The 17,978-nt window shown below is 48.6% G+C and overlaps 1 protein-coding gene across 1 annotated transcript in view; it reads right to left on the reverse strand.

Annotated features, from left to right (window-relative positions):
• The window catches only part of IFT172 (intraflagellar transport 172), a 122,517-nt gene that overhangs the window by 44,805 nt on the left and 59,734 nt on the right, over positions 1-17,978 (reverse strand). The window contains exons 15-17 of the mRNA XM_067550549.1: positions 9,480-9,592; positions 2,172-2,339; positions 1,627-1,763 (exon numbers count right to left, since the gene is read on the reverse strand). Coding sequence (XP_067406650.1) covers positions 1,627-1,763; positions 2,172-2,339; positions 9,480-9,592 — 418 coding nt within the window. The remainder of the gene's footprint in view (positions 1-1,626; positions 1,764-2,171; positions 2,340-9,479; positions 9,593-17,978) is intronic.

Consider the following 17,978-nt stretch of genomic DNA (forward strand, 5'->3'; position numbering starts at 1 on the left):
TACTGTGCTTCGGCCTTCCTAATTTCACCCCTGCATGCTTGAGCGATATTTTTATAACCTTCCCTAGTCAACTGTGCAAGCTTCCACTTCTTATAAGCTTATTTTTTGTGTTTAAGCTCATTAAAGATTTTTTTTGTTAAGCCAAGCTGGTTGTCTGCCATATTTGCTATTCTTTCTACACATTGGGACAGTTTGCTCCTGTGCCCTCAATGAGGTTTCTTTAAAATATAGCCAGTTCTCTTGGACTCCTTTCCCCCTCATATTAGCCTTCCAGGGGATCCTGCCCATCAGCTCCCTGAGGAAATCAACGTCTACTTTTCTGAAGTCCAGGGGTCCACATCCTGCTGTTCTCCTTTCTTCCTTTTGTCAGGATCCTGAACTCGACCATCTCATGGTCACTGCTGTCCAGGTTATCACCCACTTCTACTTCCCCTACCAAATCTTCCCTGTTTGTGAGCAGCAGGTTAAGAGGAACATGGTCCCAGTTGGTTCCTCCAGCACTTGCACTAGGAAGTTGTCCCCAACACTCTCCAAAACTTCCTGGATTGTCTATGTAGTGCTCTCCCAGCAGATGTCAGGGTGATTGAAGTACCCCATAAGAACCAGGGCCTGTGATCTGGATACTTCCATTAATTGTCTGAAGAAGGCCTCATCTACCTCACCCTCCTGGTCTGGTGGTCTATAGCAGACACCCACCACGACATCACTATTGTTGCCCTCACCTTTAAGCTTAACCCAGAGACTCTCAACGGGCTTTTCTCCTGTTTCATACTGGAGCTCTGAGCAATCACATTGCTCTCTTACATACAGTGCAACTCCACCTTTTTTGTCCTGCCTGTCCTTCCTGAACATTTTATACCCATCCATGACAGTGCTCCAGTCCTGTGAGTTACCCCACCAGGTCTCGGTTGTTTCAATCACATCAGAGCTCCTTGACTATGCCAGGACTTCCAATTCTTCCTGCTTGTTTCCCAGGCTTCTTGCGTTTGTGGACAGGCACTTAAGATCACTAGCCGATTGCCCTGCCTTCTCAGTATAGATCAGGAGGCCTTCCCTGTTGCTCCCTTCTCCTTGTGCTTCCTTCCGGTATCCCTCTTCCCTGCAGGCTTAGGTCCCTGTCCCCAGAGAACCTAGTTTAAAGTCCTCCTCACTAGTTTAACAAACCTGTCTGTGAAGATGCTCTTCCCTCTCTTTGGTAGGTGGATCCCGTTTCTTCCTAGCAATTCTTCTTCTTGGAACAACAACCCATGGTTGAATAATCCAAAGCCCTCTCTCTGACATCACCTGCGTAAGTACGCATTTACTGCCACAATTCAATGGTCCCTACCTGGGCCTTTTCCTTCAACAGCGAGGAAGGACAAGAACACTTGTGCCTCAGACTCCTTTATCCTTCTTCCCAGAGCCACACAGTCTGCAGTGATCCGCTAAAGATCATTCTTCACGGTATCACTGGCGCCCATGTGGAGAAGTAGGAAGATTGCAGTCAGAGGGCTTGAAGAGTCTCAGCAGACTCTCCGTCACATCCTGAACTGTAGCTCCAGGCAAGCAGCACGCTTCTCGAGTTTCCTTGTCTGGAAAGTGCCCACCACCCACCCCATTTCTAGGTCACTGGCTCCCAGCACTTACCTGTTATAGTCCCCATCATCGATGGCTGTTCCAAACTCAATGAGCCCCTCATCCAGGGTGTAGGACACAGTGTTCACTCCTTCTGTCACTATCACCTCCGTCTTGCCATTGCTCCGCTCCAGGGTCACGATATCCCCCTGAAAGAGACCCAGACACTTCAGCACCTCCACTCTCAGCTTCCATTCCACACCCACGTTGTAAGCGGAGGTGGGGACACGTAGGCTGCACTGGGACAGCTCTGCCTTAGACTCATACAGCAGAACTGCCACCTACCCACCCAGGCATCTGGGCTAACCCCACAGTCTCACACAGAATGAAGAGTGAGGCCATTTCACCCCCCACTTTCTGCTCTCTCCATCCCCTCTTACCCCATAGCTTTCAGGACGGTCATACCCCACCTGGGGCAAACCAGGCTTACTCCCATTCCACTTCCAAAGCACCACCCAGTCTGGCCTCTCTGCATGAAACGCTGATCTGCCCAGCACCCACACATGACTGGGTGATGGTGGGGATGGCTGTAGAAACTGAGCAGACTGGAATTTTACCTTCAGAGGGAACATGGTAACTCGCTCTGGGGCATCATTGTTGTACCAAATGCAGAGGCTGTTTCTGTTCTGAGCCACCACTACGTCACTGCCTGGGACCCACTGCACATAGGAGCAGTAGTTCAGGATCGTGGTCTTGATGCTGCTCTCAATGTCATAAATCTGCAACTAGAGAGGAAAGAGGCAGAATCAGCAGGGCCTATGGCTGGGCTATGCACCCAGGCGAGCCTGGCAACCACCCTTGGCCAGGACACTGAGGCCCTGCATCCATCCCCCTACTGCTGGGACAGTCAGATTTCACATGCTGAGGTCAGACCTGCTCAGTACTTGGATGGGAGATTTTCAAGATACAAACAGTTGCTGCAGATTTATGCTGCAGCGGTACAGGAGTCAGCAAACAGCTGTAAACAGGGGAATTTGAGTGGAAGTTTGCAAGAGAAGTTTGGGGAGGTAGCATGTGGTGTTCTGGTATTATTGTGGTGCTTGTTCAGGGTGTGTTTTGTTTTGTTTTTATTTTTTTGTGTCTCACTGACAGGACGTAAGGCTATAACAGATACAGAGGCAACAGTGGTAGTGACTCAAACAGTGGAACGGACAATGAAGATGACTGGATGTGGAAGCTGCGGGAGGTGCATGATCCTGGAGGGGGTACCTCAAAAGAGCTTCATTTGTATGAAGTGCCGCCTGATAGAGCTGATGGAAGAGAAGATTTGTGGCTTGGAGATGCAGGTGGAAACTCTGGCTGAGTTTAGAAGAGGATTTGAGCAGATGATGGAGCAAAGGAATGAGGAGGCTGAAGGGAAAAACCCAGACTTGCAGATGGAAGCAGGACCAAAGAACTCTGAGGGGATGCTGCTGGGTGAGGAAAGTGGCCATGGAAGCAGGTGACTGCGAGAACCAGGCAGTGGAAAAGACGGGCTAGTGAAGGAGAAATAGAGCTCAGGAACAAGTTTGCAGAGTTGGTAAATGAAGAAGGGGCACAGCAGGTTACTGAAGCTGGGAGGGCAAGGAAGAAGAGAAGAGGAGCTAGTGGATACACAATGTGTGGATGAGCCAATGGAGATACCACCAAGTAAGAGCCCCAGGAGGATACAAGAAGGGTCGCAGAGGATTGAAAGAGAGAATAGTAGACAAGATGAGTTGCAGCCAGAAAGAACAGGGGATAGGCCGGAGAATCACACCGTCACCAGGAAAAGGCAGGTCTACCTGATTGGGGACTCCCTACTGAGAAGAACAGACAGGCCTGTAACCAGAGCTGATCTGGAGAACAGAAGGGTGTGCTGTCTGCCAGGTGCTCAGATACGGGATGTGGACCTGAGGCTGAAGAGGATCCTAACGGGAGCTGAAAAGAATCCACTGATTGTCCTTCACATGGGTACAAATGATATAACTAGATTCTTGCTGGAAGGTATCAAAGGAGACTATGCCAGGCTGGGGAAGATTCTTAAGGAAATCGAGGCTCAGGTGATCTTCAGCGGGATTCTGCCTGTCCCTAGAGGAGGACTGCAAAGGCCTGACAAGATTATAATGATCGACAGACAGCACAGGCAGTGGTGCTGTAAGGAGGGCTTTGGGATGTGTGGCCACTGGGAGGCATTCATGGACAGAGGACTGTTCTCTTGGGATGGACTTCACTGAGTAGGGAGGGAAATGCACTTCTAGGATGGAGGTTGGCACAGCTGATGAAGAGAGCTTTAAACTAGGAATTTGGGGAAGATGGTTGGGAGACGCCCGGGTGATCTCCACACCTGACTTTAAAACTGCGAAGGAGGAAAATGAAATAGGAAAGGCTATAGCAGTGGGTAGGAGAATGGACAAGAAGAGGAAGGGTGGTGTAGATACCAGTGTAATAGGTGACACTGGCGGTAGAATGACTGTGACGAATCATGTAAGGAATGTGAGCGAAGCCAAACAGCAAAAATTAAGATGCTTGTACACTAATGCGAGGAGCTTGGGTAACAAAATGGAAGAACTAGAGCTACTGGTGCAGGAAGTGAAACCAGATATGATAGGGATAACAGAAAGATGGTGGAATAGTAGCCGTGACTGGAGTACAGGTATTGATGGGCATGTGCTGTTTAGGAAAGACAGAAATAAAGGCAAAGCTGGTGGAGTAGTATTGTGTGATGAAGTAGCCTGTAAAGAAATTAGAAGTGATGCAATGGATAAGACAGAGTCTGTCTGGGCAAAAATCACAGGCCTGTTAGTTTGACCTCAATAGTATGCAAGGTCTTAGCAGACAGTTGTAAGAGCCACCCATAGCCTATCTGGTATTGATGGGTCTCCTCTTACCAGTCCTCATCCTCAAAGGAAACCTGCACAGCACTTTCAAAAGACAAGCCTGGGAGCTTAAATTAATCACTTTGCTAGACACTAAAAACACTGGATTTTTGGCTTATTGCAACGATCTGTAACCCACTAATCCCCCTTTATGCTCTCTCACCAAACAAAAGTCGGCTCAATAAAAGATATTACCTCATATACAGGTCACTGATACAGAGAGATCTGTACCGAATGGCAAACAGGGTACAAGCAAACAGTGTGGGTTTCAGTACAGCTACATGTAAATGTAAATGTATACTGGGATGCTGGCTGGCCAGGTGCCAGTTCATGCTACAGTCCCTATGTCTCAACTGGACAATGACAGACACATAGCTGGACTCTGTCTGGCTCACTTGTGGAGTAATATAGATAAAATAGGTATTAGAATTATAAGAAAATGTTTAATGTTTAGACTCTATTGAACGCTTGTGAGTTGCTGCATGCACTAATCACAGAATCACAGGACTGGAAGGGACCTCGAGAGGACATCTAAGTCCAGGCCCCTGCACTTACGACAGGACTAAGTATTATCTAGACCAGTGGTTCTCAACTAGGGGTATGCATACCCCTAGGGGTACGCAAAGGTCTTCCAGGGGGTACATTAACTCATCTAGACATTTGCCTAGTTTTACAACAGGCTAAATAAAAAGCACTAGCAAAGGCAGTACAAACTAACATTTCATACAGACAAAAGGAGAAAGTAGCAATTTTTCAGTACTGCTCTGACACTTCTGTTATTTTTATGTCTGATTTTGTAAGCAAGTAGTTTTTAAGTGAGGTGAAACTTTGGGTACGCAAGACAAATCAGCCACCTGAAGGGGGTGCAGTAATCTGGAAAGTTGAGAACCACGGCTCTAGCAAGACAATCCCTGACAGGTGTTTGTCTCACCTGTCCTTACGAATCGCCAGTGATGGAGATTCTACAACAGGGGTGGGGAACCTTTTTTCTGGGAAGGGCCTGATGGCGGGAGGGAATTCGGCTGAGTGTCCACCGCCGAAAAGGGGCAAACGGCGGCAGGGTTTCGGAGGTGGGCACTGCCCCCCCCCCGGAACTCCGCCGCCGCAAAACCACGCCGCCGCTGAATTCCCGCCGAATTTAGTCCAACTCCCTGCTCACAGCAGGACTAACCTCAGTGAAGATGAATCTTGCCAGTGGACTCCTCCCATCAACTGAGTTGCAGCTCAGTGCACATGGAAGGAGAGAGCTAAAACCCCGAACAAAAGGAACTAGGTATTTCTATGCAGCTTGGACTCAAGAGAGGGGAGGGCAAGGCGTTTCTACACTGGTCTACACTCGAGAGCTTTGTTGACAAAAGTCAGCTTTTGTTGAGAAAACTGCTGATGGATATACCGCAATCACACATTCCCCCCGCCGACAAAATTGCCATTTTTTCAACAACATAAAGACATCTCTAGGAGAGCTGCAGGGCTTTGGTCAGCATAGCTAGGGCGAGGCAGTGTCCATGGACACACTGCGACCCCTTAGAGCAGGGAGGGGTTGTCATTCTTGTCAACTGCACTGCTCAGACATTTACAAGGAAGCCCAGAGGGCTGGTTCTCACTCCCAGCTGCGAGTGGGCTGAGAAGCCCCAGCTGCTGCAAGCTCTGGCAGCTGGTTTTCCCTCCTGGCTGGAACTGACAGCCATGTCAATTTCACAGCTCAACCGTGTAACTGACAAGGCTGCCAGGCCTGGAGCAGGTGGAGAAACTCCCCAACTTCTTGCCCTGCTCCCAGCAAGGACTGGGAACCAGCTGCCCCAGCTTGCAGCAGCCCGGGCTTCTCACCTCACTCCCAGCTGCAAAGCTGGGCCGGGGCAGCTGGTTCCCAGTCCCACTCAGGGAGTTTCTCCACCTGCTCCCCACCTGGGTAGCCATGTCAATTACACAGCTGAGCTATGAAACTGACATGGCTGCCCTTCTGGTGGACAGCAGAGAAGGCTTCCCCCAGCTCCCCTCTGGGATGGGAGAGGGGAGACGTTCCTGGTAGCTGCTCCTGGCTGGGACCAGGAAGCAGGGGGGGCAGTCCACAGGGAGCCTGTGGGCTCCTGACAGGGAGCTGCAGGCAGGCTCGCAGCTCCCCACACTGCCTCTTAGGTCGGTGGAAGTGCTCCTGTGAGGACCTACTCCACCGACTCAAGGAGGGCAGCGTGGACATCAGCCACCGCAGTAATTATAGCAGTGGCTGTAAGTCGACATGACATATGTCGACTTATTTTTTTAGTGTAGACAAGGCCAGACATAAGCGAGAGGTCCCCAGCTGCTTAGCCTGGACTAGCCCTAAAGGTCAAATAGAGCTTGCTGATTATAGTAGTCTGTATTACCTTCTCATATTTAAGACTGTAACTCATTCACGTGTCCATGTTCGCTTGCTTTAACTTTGTAAAAAACTCTCTAATTTCCTTTTCCTATTTAATAAATATTTATAGTTTACAATAGGGCTACAAGCATTGTTTTTGTTGTGAGACCTCAACTGCAACTGACCTGGGGTAAGTGACTAGTCCTTGGGGATCAGAGGTAACCTGAACATTGCTGTGATTCTTGGTGCAAAGAACCATCCATCACAGAGATACTGTTACCTGGGTGGCAAGTGTTAAAGTGCCTGAGGAATTTGTATTTGGTGCAGCTGGTTGGTGAAGTTTAAGTTTAGAACTCACAATGAATTAGGGGTTTGTGCCCTCATTTTACAGTCTTCCCTGAGATTGGCACTCATGCTCTCGTGTCACCATTGGGAGCAATACGTAAACCACACATACTTACAGGATAGGGGAATCTATCCTGGGAATCAGTGACTGAAAAAGATTTGGGGTGGATAGTCTGTTGAACATGAACTCCAAGTATGATGCCATGGTCAAAAGATTTAATGTGATCCTGGGATGGATAAATAGGGGAATCTTGAGTAGAATTAGAGAGGTATATTAGGCACTTGTGCGACCACTGCTGGAATACTGTGTCCAGTTCTAGCACTCACAGTTCAAGAAGGATGTTGATAAACTGGACAGGGTTCAGAGAAGAGCTTCCAGAATGATTGAAGGATCAGAAAACATATTTTATAGTGATAGACTCAGAGCTCAATCTACTTATCTTAACAAAGAAAAGGTTAAGAGGTGACTTGATTACAGTCTTTAATATCAACACAGAATCACAGAAATGTAGGTCTGGAAAGGACCTTCAGATGTCATCAAGTTCATCCCCTGAGCTTTGGCAGGACCAAGTAATCCTAGACCATTGCTGACTGGTATTTGTCCAATGTGTTTTAAAAAATCTCCAACGATGTGAATTCCACAATCTTCCTTGGAAGCCTATTTCAGAGCGTAACTACCCTCATAGTTAGAAAGCTTTCCCTAACATCTAACCTAACGTGTCCTTGCTGCAGATTAACAACCATTATGTCTTGTCCTACTTTCAGTGGAAATGGAGAATAACGGATCACTGTCCTTTTTATAACAGCCCTGAACATATCTGAAGATTGTTATCAGGTCTCTCCCTCACTCTTATTTTCTTAAGACAAACATACCCAGTAATTGTAAACTTTCCTTATAGTGTAGGTTTTCTAAACCTTTTATCATTTGTGTTGCTGTCCTCTAGACTCTCTCCAATTTATCCACATCTTTCCTTAAGTGTGGACCCAGAACTGGACACAGTACTCAGCAGTGCTGAATAGAGCTTGACAATTAAATCCCATCTCTTTCATACAACACTCTTGTTAATACATCCCAGAATATTAACCTTTTTCACAGCTGCATCACACTGTTGCCTTGTATTCAATTTGTGGGCCACGATAACCCCCAGATTCTTTTCAGCAATACTATTACCTAGCCAGTTATTCCCCATGTTGTAGTTGTGCTTTTAATTTTTCCTTCCCAAATGAGGTACTTTGCACTTGTCTTTACTGAATTTCAACTTGCTGAATTCAGAAAAATTCTCCAATTTGTCAAGGTCATTTTGAATTATAATTCTGTCCTCCAGAGTGCTTGCAACTCCTCCCAGCATGGAGTCATCTGCAAATTTTATAAACACACCCTTCACTCTATTATCCAAGTCACTGATGAAAATATTTAATAGTACCAGACATGGGGTTGACCCCTGCGAGACACACATGGAGAACAAATATTTAATAATGGGTTTGTCAGTCTAGCAGAGAAAAGTACAACAAAATCCAATTACTGGAAGTTGAAGGTAAACAAATTCAGACTGGAAATAAGGTATACATTTTTAATGGTGAGAGTAATTAAACCACTGGAACAATTTACCAAGAGTAGTGGTGAATTCTCCGTCACAGACAATTTTAAAATCCAGATTGGATGTTTTTCTAAAAGATCTGCTCTAGGAATTATTTTGAGGAAATTCTATGGCCTATGTTATACAGGAGATCAGACTTGATCACATGGTCTCTTTTGACTTTGGAATCTATGAAACTCAGATGTCTCTCAAGGGAAAGGTGAACTACAGTGACAAGCATTGTGTTCAGGATGTTTGTTTTCTATAAAATCTGTACAGATCTGTGAATTTCTCATGTGGTGAAGTAAACAGCAATGGTGTTAGAATCCTATGCAAAGTGTCTGTGTGTTTTATGTGTTACTCCTACAATGTGAAGAGGTAAATTCTGGGCCCAGAACATCCCATGGCTGGAATTCTAGGAAGGGTGCATTTAAGCTATGGGTGAGTCTAACGGGTCAGTAGTGATTCTAGGGTCTGGGCAGTGTGGCAGCAGCTGTCTGGAGAGGGTGCTGGACAGAGGGGCTGTACCCTGAGAATGTGACCAGAGGCTCCAAGGCACCAACTGTGCTGGATACTGTGCAGTGCCCAGAGGCTTAAAGCACCTGGGATTAAGTGGCTGGATCGCCTCATGGCAGTCTGGTAAGTGGCCATGAGAGGACACTGGATTAGAGACGTAACACCCATGTTCCCTGCACCTGGGCATGCCCAAGTCACTGCCTGCAGCCTGGGCATGCCTGTCTCCCTTCTCACAAGGCACAGACAACTCACCCTCATCTTCTTGTCCCTGAAGAGAAGCTTGTGGCCCGTTTCATTCAGCTCCAGCCAGTCAATCTTGCTGTCATGGCTGATGGTGCCAATGTTGTATCCACCTACAAGATCCACTGGGAAAGGAAAAGAAGAGAGGCTCAGGGTGAGAATGTTCTATCTAGACAGGAAGTGAATGGCAGGGGAGAGCTGTCAGGGGCCTTGACGCAAAGGGCCTGTGGGCAGGCAAAAGATGGTGTGGGATTATTTCACGGGGTACAAGGGGGACACAACTAAGAGCAAGGGGATGACGAAGAGAACATGTAAACTGCATATCAGAATAAGTTTCCTGACAGTGAGCGATGTCAGGCATGGACTCATCTCCCAAGGATTGAAGCCCATCCATCTCCTAAGACGTTTAAACTAGTACAAGACAAAACACTAGTAAATTCCCAGGCTAAGAGCATTGTTCAACAAAGTGAGAGGTTCCAACCTGCTATCTGTGATCAGTGTGTGCTAGGAGGGTGGCGAAGCACTGGAATGGGTTACCTAGGGAGGTGGTGGAATCTCCATCTTTAGAGGTTTTTAAGCTGAGGCTTGACAAAGCCCTGGCTGGGAAGATATAGCTGAGGTTAGTCCTGCTTTGAGCAGGGGGTTGGACTAGACACCTCCTGAGGTCCCTTCCAACTCTAATATTCTATGATTCTAAGTTCAAATCTCAGGGGAGAAACAGATTCTCTGATCTGAAGGTATAACCTTTTCAGGCCTTTCACAAATCTGGTGGTCAGGTCACTAGAGCACACAGAACAGTTAGCCATGAGATAATGAAGAACTGATATTGCTGTCAGGTGGACCTCGATAAAATAAATCGCTAACCTTTGATGTTTTAGGTACAATAGATAGTTCAGCAGAGCTGTCCCTTGGGTAGGGCGGATCAGAGCGACCACCCTGAGTTCTGCGCTTTGGAGGTCCCCACTCCAGACCAGGCAGGAACTGGGCAGCTGCAGCCCTCCCAGCTGGTAGCAGGGACCAAGCAGGAGGCAGGTGGCTGCAGCCTGCCTCCCAGCTGTGTGCCATGGTCCCAGCTTTGCACTGGAACTGGCCAGGAGGCAGGCAGCTGCAGCCCACCTTCTGGCTGCGCGCTGGACTGGGTGGGAGGCAGGCAGCTGCCGCCAGGGTCCGAGCTTCTCATCGGGACCTGGTGGGAGCCGGGCAATGGCACAACAAGAGGGCCAGGCCCTCAGGCACCAGCCTGAGGGTGTGGCGCTGGGCCGGCCCTTCACGATGCACAGTGAGGTCAGGGGGTATAGGAGGCTCCACACCCCGTGTGTTGTGAAGGGCCGGAATGGCTCCCCTCCCCACAGGCCGGAGGGTGAGGCCACCCTGTCTGAGCCCGTGCCGGGCTGTGGGGCTGAAGCGGGAGAGGTGAGTAGGTGCGGGGAAGGAGGGGCAGAGCCTGGCCACAGCTGGACTCCACCGCCCCATGCAGGAGGAGGTAAGTGGCATGTTCCCCCCCCCGCAGGTACAGACACCCCCCGTCCCCAGGGCAGCTGGGGGACGGTGCCATCTTGTGAGAGCCGGGCACCTCTTCAGCCCTGCACGGGGGGTGGGGGGGGGGGGACGACACACATGACACACGCAAGGCCTAGAGGGCCCCAAATGCAGGCTTGGCCCTCAGGCACCGAAGGCCGAGTATGCCACTGGAGCTGGGCGGGGGACCAACACAGTGTGGTTTGCCCCAGGTCCCGCACCCTCCTAGGGACGGCCCTGTAGTCCAGTATATGTTGGATAGAGGCCTGCAATGGCAAGAATCTGGTGTGATGGGCCCAGACAGAGAAACACCTCCATTTTGACAGGTAAGCAGCTCTGATAGAGGACTTTCTATTATTAAATAAGACATGGAGAACTTGCTTCAAGCACAATTGCTCCATGGGATTTAGCCATGGAGCTTCCAGGTCATTCAATGAAGGGCCTGCAGTTTTAAGTGGAGCAGCCAACTAGGATCTTAGAAGATCAAGTCTGAGTGTAACGGGAGCGAGATTGGAATCGCCATTGACAGGTTGAGTAGAGGGGGGATCCAATGCTGGTAAGGCCATGCTGGGGTTATTAAATATCACTTAGGCCTGGTCCTACTTGATCTTCAGTAGCACTCCATGTAGGAGTGGGATTGGGGGAAGTGCAGATAGCTACAGCCCAGATTGTGGCCTGGCAGGGAGCAAAATTGATGACTTTTTCTGTTGGCCTTTTTTGCCTTTCAGAGGAGTCCACAACTGCTGGAAAACACCTCTGGCTACATCCAGGTCGAGAGACCACTCATGGTGACTTGTAAATGACCTGCGTAGGCAATCCGCCAGCCCACTTTTCACTCCTGAAAGGTAAGAGGCTTTGAGGCTGATTGAATTGGCTATGCAAATTTCCATAGGTAAACTGCTTCCTGACGAAGCAGGGAAGAGCGAGCTCCCCGTCTATTGAGGAAAAACATTGCTGCAGTGTTGTCTGTTTGTTCTAACAGGCTTTTCCCCTTGATATGAGGTAGGAAGGCCTGACAGGTGAGGCAGACCGGTCTTAGCTCTCTGATGTTGATATCAAGAGTGAGATCCCTTGAGGACCAAAGACCTACAAAGGGGGCCCAGCATCATCAAAGGTTGATGGTGGGTGATGCAAACACTTGCACAAACATCGAGGGGTTTGCCCACCAATACAGTGAAGTCAGTATCTGAGAGGGCATCATGAGCACAGTGCTCAGATGATGGTAAGTTTAAGAATAAACAGAGACTGGAAACTTTGGAGGGGTCTGAGGTGCAGCCTGGCATACTGTATTACATATGTGCACAAGGCCATACGTCCTAGGAGTCTCAGACAGTTTCAGGCTTTTACAATTGGGTGAACCTTGAGGTCTGCTACAAGAGATTGAACCGTTTGGAATCTTGTTTCTGGAAGGAAAGGTCTGGCCTAGAATAGAGTCCAGCACTGCTCCTACAAACTCTGTTCTCTGCAGTGGACAAAGGGTAGACTTGTCTACATTGATCAGTAGTCCTAGAGCTTTGACAAGTGACTGGATGAGTTGAATACTGCAGAGAACCTGACCTTGAACCAGCCCTTGACTAGCCAGTCGTCAAAGGGTAGACCTGCACTCTAGTCTCCTCAGGAAAGCTGCTACCACGGACATATATGTTGTGAAATCTCAGTGATTTGGTAATGTGAGTGCTTCACCGTGAACTTGAGAAACTTTCTGGGACCTTGATACACTGTCACTTAACAGGCATCTCTCAAGTTGAGGGCAGCGTACCAGTCCCCAGAATGCAGGGAGGGATAGTAGTAGCCAAGGTGACCATGAAGAACTTTATCTTCTTGAGGTATTTGCTGAGCTGACGTGGGTCCAAAATAGGTCTGACACCTTCTTTGTTTTGTGGATTAGGAAATAATGGAAGTAAAACTCCTTTCCTCTGAGGCATTGCAGAACCTCCTCTATGGCTTCCAGCTGAAGGAGATACTGAACCTTCTGAATTAAGAGCTTGTAGTATAGTGGTTCCTGAAAAGGAACAGGGAAGGCAGGTAGAAATAAACTGGAGGGTATATCCCATTTCCACAATACTCAACACCCAGAGGTCTGTGGTAACATGGAACCAAGCATTGAAGAAGTGGGAAAAGCAGTTTGCAAACAAAGGAAAAACAGGGTTTGGCATCCTGGGAACTGGTACGGCATCCTTGAGCAGCCCCTCAAAACAAAGGAGCAGGTAGGTCTATGCCTATGACCTCTACTCTTTGTTCTCTGCAGATCTTGCCAAGGAGCAGGGCCAGTGTAACAGGGGGTCTCTACTGAGCATGGAAGCGCTTCCTGGATGGGCTGGGATATATAATACCAGAGACTTTAAGGATGCCCTCTGAGTTCTTCAAACCATTCAGCTTAGATTCAGTCTACTCTGAAACGAGCGAGGACCCTTCAAAGGGCAGCTCCTGTAAAGTTTGTTGGACCGCCGGTGGAAACTGAGTGGACTGCAATCACGAGCACCTGCACATGACCACTGCAGAAGCCATGGGCCTGGTCACTGAGTCTGCTGCATTCTGTGCAGCTTTCAATGAAGCTCTCGCCATGGACTTCCCTTCACCTACTAACAAAGAGAACTCCTGCCTAGCAAATTCTGGCAGCGTGACTCTGAAGTTGAGCATGGAGTCCCAGACATTAAAATCATAGTGGTCCAAGAGTGCCTGCTGATTGGCAATCCTAAATTGCAACCCTCCAGTAGAATAAACTTCCCTACTTAACAGATCTAATTGTTTTCATTTTTGGATTTGGGGATCATGCCTGGATGCCCCAGACGTTCTCTCTCACTGGCCGCTGACATCACCCGAGAGCATGTGGAGGATGAAAAAAATGGTACTCAATCCCCTTTGCCAGGACATGGTATTTGTGCTCAGCCTTTTTAGAGTGGGAAAAGGGATGAAGGGGTCTGCCAGAGTGCCTTAATGGGATGCTTAATTGCGTCACTGAGAGGAAAGACCACACTGGAAGGACCTGTTGTGGTCAAAGTATCTGTCAGGCGGTGCAGGGATTCCTTCACTTCCTCCACCTGGATGCCCAGGCGTAAGCCTATTCTTGTTAACATCTCTTAGTGGGCCTTATAGTCATCTAGGGGAGGCAAAATCCCCCTGATGAGGCTGCCTCATCAGGAGAGGATGAAGAGGAGGCCAGCACAGGCTCAGGCTGCATCTCTTCCAATCACTTGTCCAGCAGGGTCCTCCTGGACCAGCTCTTGGTGCTCAGTAGTGGGCTCAGGGACTGATAGTGCCTGGTGGGTAGGTGCCGCACATCTCTTCAGGCCACAGTATAGGAATGCCTGGAGTACGAGCTAGACACTGGGGGGAAACCCCATGGATTCCAAAAAGGCAACTGGACAGGTTTAGGCCTCCAGTGACCTTCCAGCCATCCACTCGATGGTACCCAGCCAAAGGATCCTTAGCAGGCTAGTAGTCCCTCAGTGGGGAGCAAGAAGAGCAGCTCCGAGGTTGGGAAATGTAGGACTCACCCTCCAATTCAGAGGATGACACTCCCTCTGGTGACCACAGAGGTGCTGGTTTCTGGTGCCGAGCTGGAGAAAGACACAGCATAGCAAGCATTGCAGGCTTCCCCTTCGACAGCAACAATCCGGTCTGGATTGCACCCCGGAATGTGATATGCTCCCTCAGGCTGTGGACTCGATGGTAGCTGCGTCGGTGCCAGTTTCTGCGGTGCCAGAGGAGTGCTTGGACTTCAGCTGCACTCTACTCTTAACCCATGCATAACAGACTTCAGTGCTGGAGATTTTCTTTCAGCAGTCTGCTTGGAGGTCTTTATGCCTCTTCCTAGGCAATGAGGAGGGTCAGTGGTGTTGGGATTCAGGCAAAGTAGGAGACGCAATCCTGACACCGAGGCACTCGGCATTGAGCCTGACCAATCTGGTGGAGATCTCAAGGCCAACTCTATAAGTAAAAACTTTAGCCTGTGTTCATGGTCCTTTCTGTATTAGGCTTGAAGTCTCTGTAGATCTGGCAGTGATCCCAATTATGAGTTTCCGCCAACGCTTCAAGCAGCTTGAATGTGGGCTGCTCATAGCCATCAGCTTACTGCAGCGAACACAGGGCTTGGAGACCGAGGTGTCCCTTGGTACTGGGCATTAGATGAAACCCCCAGTGGGGTACAAGATTCTAACCACACTGATGACTGAGTAATAACTGTAATAACACCATAGGAACTGTTTACAATAAACCCTACAAGGAGTCCACTGAGAGCACTTGCAAAGGCAAATAGAGCAATTCCAGTGACCATCCCGGGCAGGAAGCAGGAACTGAGGGGATTGGGTTGGCTGGTCCTTTATACCAGTGCCCAGTGGCAGCAGAGAGCACTGGAACCACCTCGAAGGTACCACTGAGGAAAAGTTCCGATGCCAGTGTGCAGGGCACGCATACAGCAAGAGTGGAGTGCACATGTGCAGTCATCCAGAGAAGAACCACCCATATCAATACAGGATCCAGAAAGACAATGGGAGCCCCAACAACTGACCCCTATCCACAGCAATCTCTGACAGGAAGAATACGTGAACTCAGCGGGGTTTGCAGGAGAGGGATAAGAGTTGGCTTTTGGAGAGACTCAGCAGCTCTCACCTGGGACTGACAAAGACAAAAGGAGAGAGCCAACAAATGGATTCCATGGCAGCCTGGCTGGGTGAATGCTGGCTTGACCAGGATAGACTATGTCGTAACCTTTGCTCCTCTGTGCTAACATAAAATCCTCTGGAGGCTGTGTCCAAGTGACTGATAGACCCTGCTCTGTTTTGAAAAGACTGCCGGGTGTCACTGCAAATCCTGGCTGAAGCACATTGGTCCCTGAAGTGTGTAGAAGTCTCTGACCAGGCGTCTGGCTCTGGACTCGCTTGGCAGAGCTCCCAGTGTGAAAGAGGAGTGCTGGAGCCCAGAGATGTTGAGACTGTGTGGCCTACCCTGAAGGAAGAGTGGAACCCATTGGGGGGGTCTGGTTCACTGGAGGGGTTTCTCCAAGGGACTGTTTAGAAGCTGGGGTACAGCATAGATCTTGTGGATCCAGGACACATGTTCTAACACTGGGAGACTGAGGCGCTGACACAGCTCTCACCACCATCTAGTACCAGTACCTAACCCAATGTTAAACATTAAGAGCTATTCTAAAGCTAACGGACTAAAACAAAACAATTTACAACAGACTGAACTGCCCAAGTTTAAAACAGAGATTAGGGACTACTCAAGTGTTCTGTCTCCAGCCTAAAGCTATAGTAGGTTTGCCTGGCCTCTTTATGCCCTGGGGGGCACACCGCATAAGCATGTGCACCAGCGGGCACTGCTAGCAAAAAAGAAGTTCCGCTCTCAGGAGCTTGGGGGCGTACCATACCCATGTTGGAAGACATATAAATAACTACCTAAAGAACCACCTTTCCTCAGGTTTATTATTATTTGGCATACGCAACCCAGTCAAGCCAAGCCATAGTGTCCTTATCAATGATGTTCAAGGCATGAAGACCTCCAGGAAGTTGAGTCATTTGCAGTTCTCAATAATGTGTCATGGTTTGTGGCTGCCCACATCGACATAGTGGACTGTTTCTAAAACGCCACTGAAATTCTACTGCAGCACAAATTCCATGTCTGGTATGAAACCGGTTCAGAAGGCTCCACTGCCTTCATGCTAAATCAAACCCAGGTAGACACAGAGTGCGGTCCGAGATAAGATAATCATTTATCACTTTCTCTGCGGACCATGAAGCTTGCCACACATCCTCTACCATAAATCCCTCACCCAGTAAACTTTTCCACAATGGGCGCTGTGAGGGCAGACGACTGTGTTGCGGATTAAACAAGTCTTTAATTAACAGTAGATATGGCATATCACACTGTTCCCTCAGTGTCTCATTTCATCGCAAACCCATGTTTAAATGGAAAGTGGCTACATCCTTGACTCAGGGGATCCCAACACCTCTCCACAGATAGGCTGTGCAATAAGGACTGCAGCTTTGCCAGAGAGACACCTCTGCATAACCACGCTTGTGGATGTACCCCTTAGCACTGCAGAACACCAGGACTTTTCTGGAAAGCTCAGGGCTGCACAAGCATCCCCAAGTGGCAGAGGTCAGAAGAGGCTGTGCAGCCCTAGCACTGAGAGGGAGACCCTTCTCTCTCTTTTTCTGGAAGATCCTAGATGTCAGTCTGCATGGTTTCCTGGGCAAAGCTTCTAAGGAAACGTCCTGGCCTGCTGCCATTCTGTGCATTAAATCCCGACAAGCCTTGGCATTGCAATTAATGCCATCCCACCCAGAGGTAAGATAGAGGAGACATAGGTAGACACTATGCCCCTGGTTATTCTGCTGAGAGAGTGAATCAGAAGCCACATCGGACAAAACTAGTGCCCTCAGAAACTCAGACAGGGAAGCCAATGGACCCCTGCAGGAACTTTTGTCTTCTTACGACAAGAAGCAGACATAAAGAGAACAATGACAGAGGGGACAAAGGCCCACAGGGACAAAAGCCCCAAGGTGCACACTACCTCCATGGAAGAAAACCCAGGATAATCTTGAGATTTGAAGAGCTCAATCTGTTTAGTTTACCAAAAAGAAGACTGAGAGGTGACTTGAATTACAGTGTCTAAGGACCTTCCTGTGGGGATAAGATTGGTAAGTATACAGCTCTTCAATCCAGTGGAGAAAGGCAGAACAAGAACAATGACTGGAAAATTAAGCCAGACAAATTTAAATTAGAAATAAGGCACAGTTTTAAAGACCGAGTTTGATTAACCATTGGAATGTGGTGGATTATTCGTCTCTTGAAGTTTTCAAATCAAGACTGGCTGCCTTTCTGGAAGATGCTTTAGCCAAACACAGAAGTTACCAGGCTCAATACAGGAGTAAAGGGGTGAAATTAAGCAGCCTGTGACATACAAAAGATCAGACTAGATGGTTTAATGGCCCCTTCTGGCCTTTAAAAATATATTAAAGCTCCTCCCCCATGAAGGTCTCGTCCTAG

Source organism: Emydura macquarii, unplaced genomic scaffold, assembly GCF_026122565.2.
Source record: "Emydura macquarii macquarii isolate MOO-44397 ecotype Brisbane River unplaced genomic scaffold, CSIRO-AGI_Emac_v2 contig_1300, whole genome shotgun sequence".
Lineage (NCBI taxonomy): Eukaryota > Metazoa > Chordata > Testudines > Chelidae > Emydura > Emydura macquarii.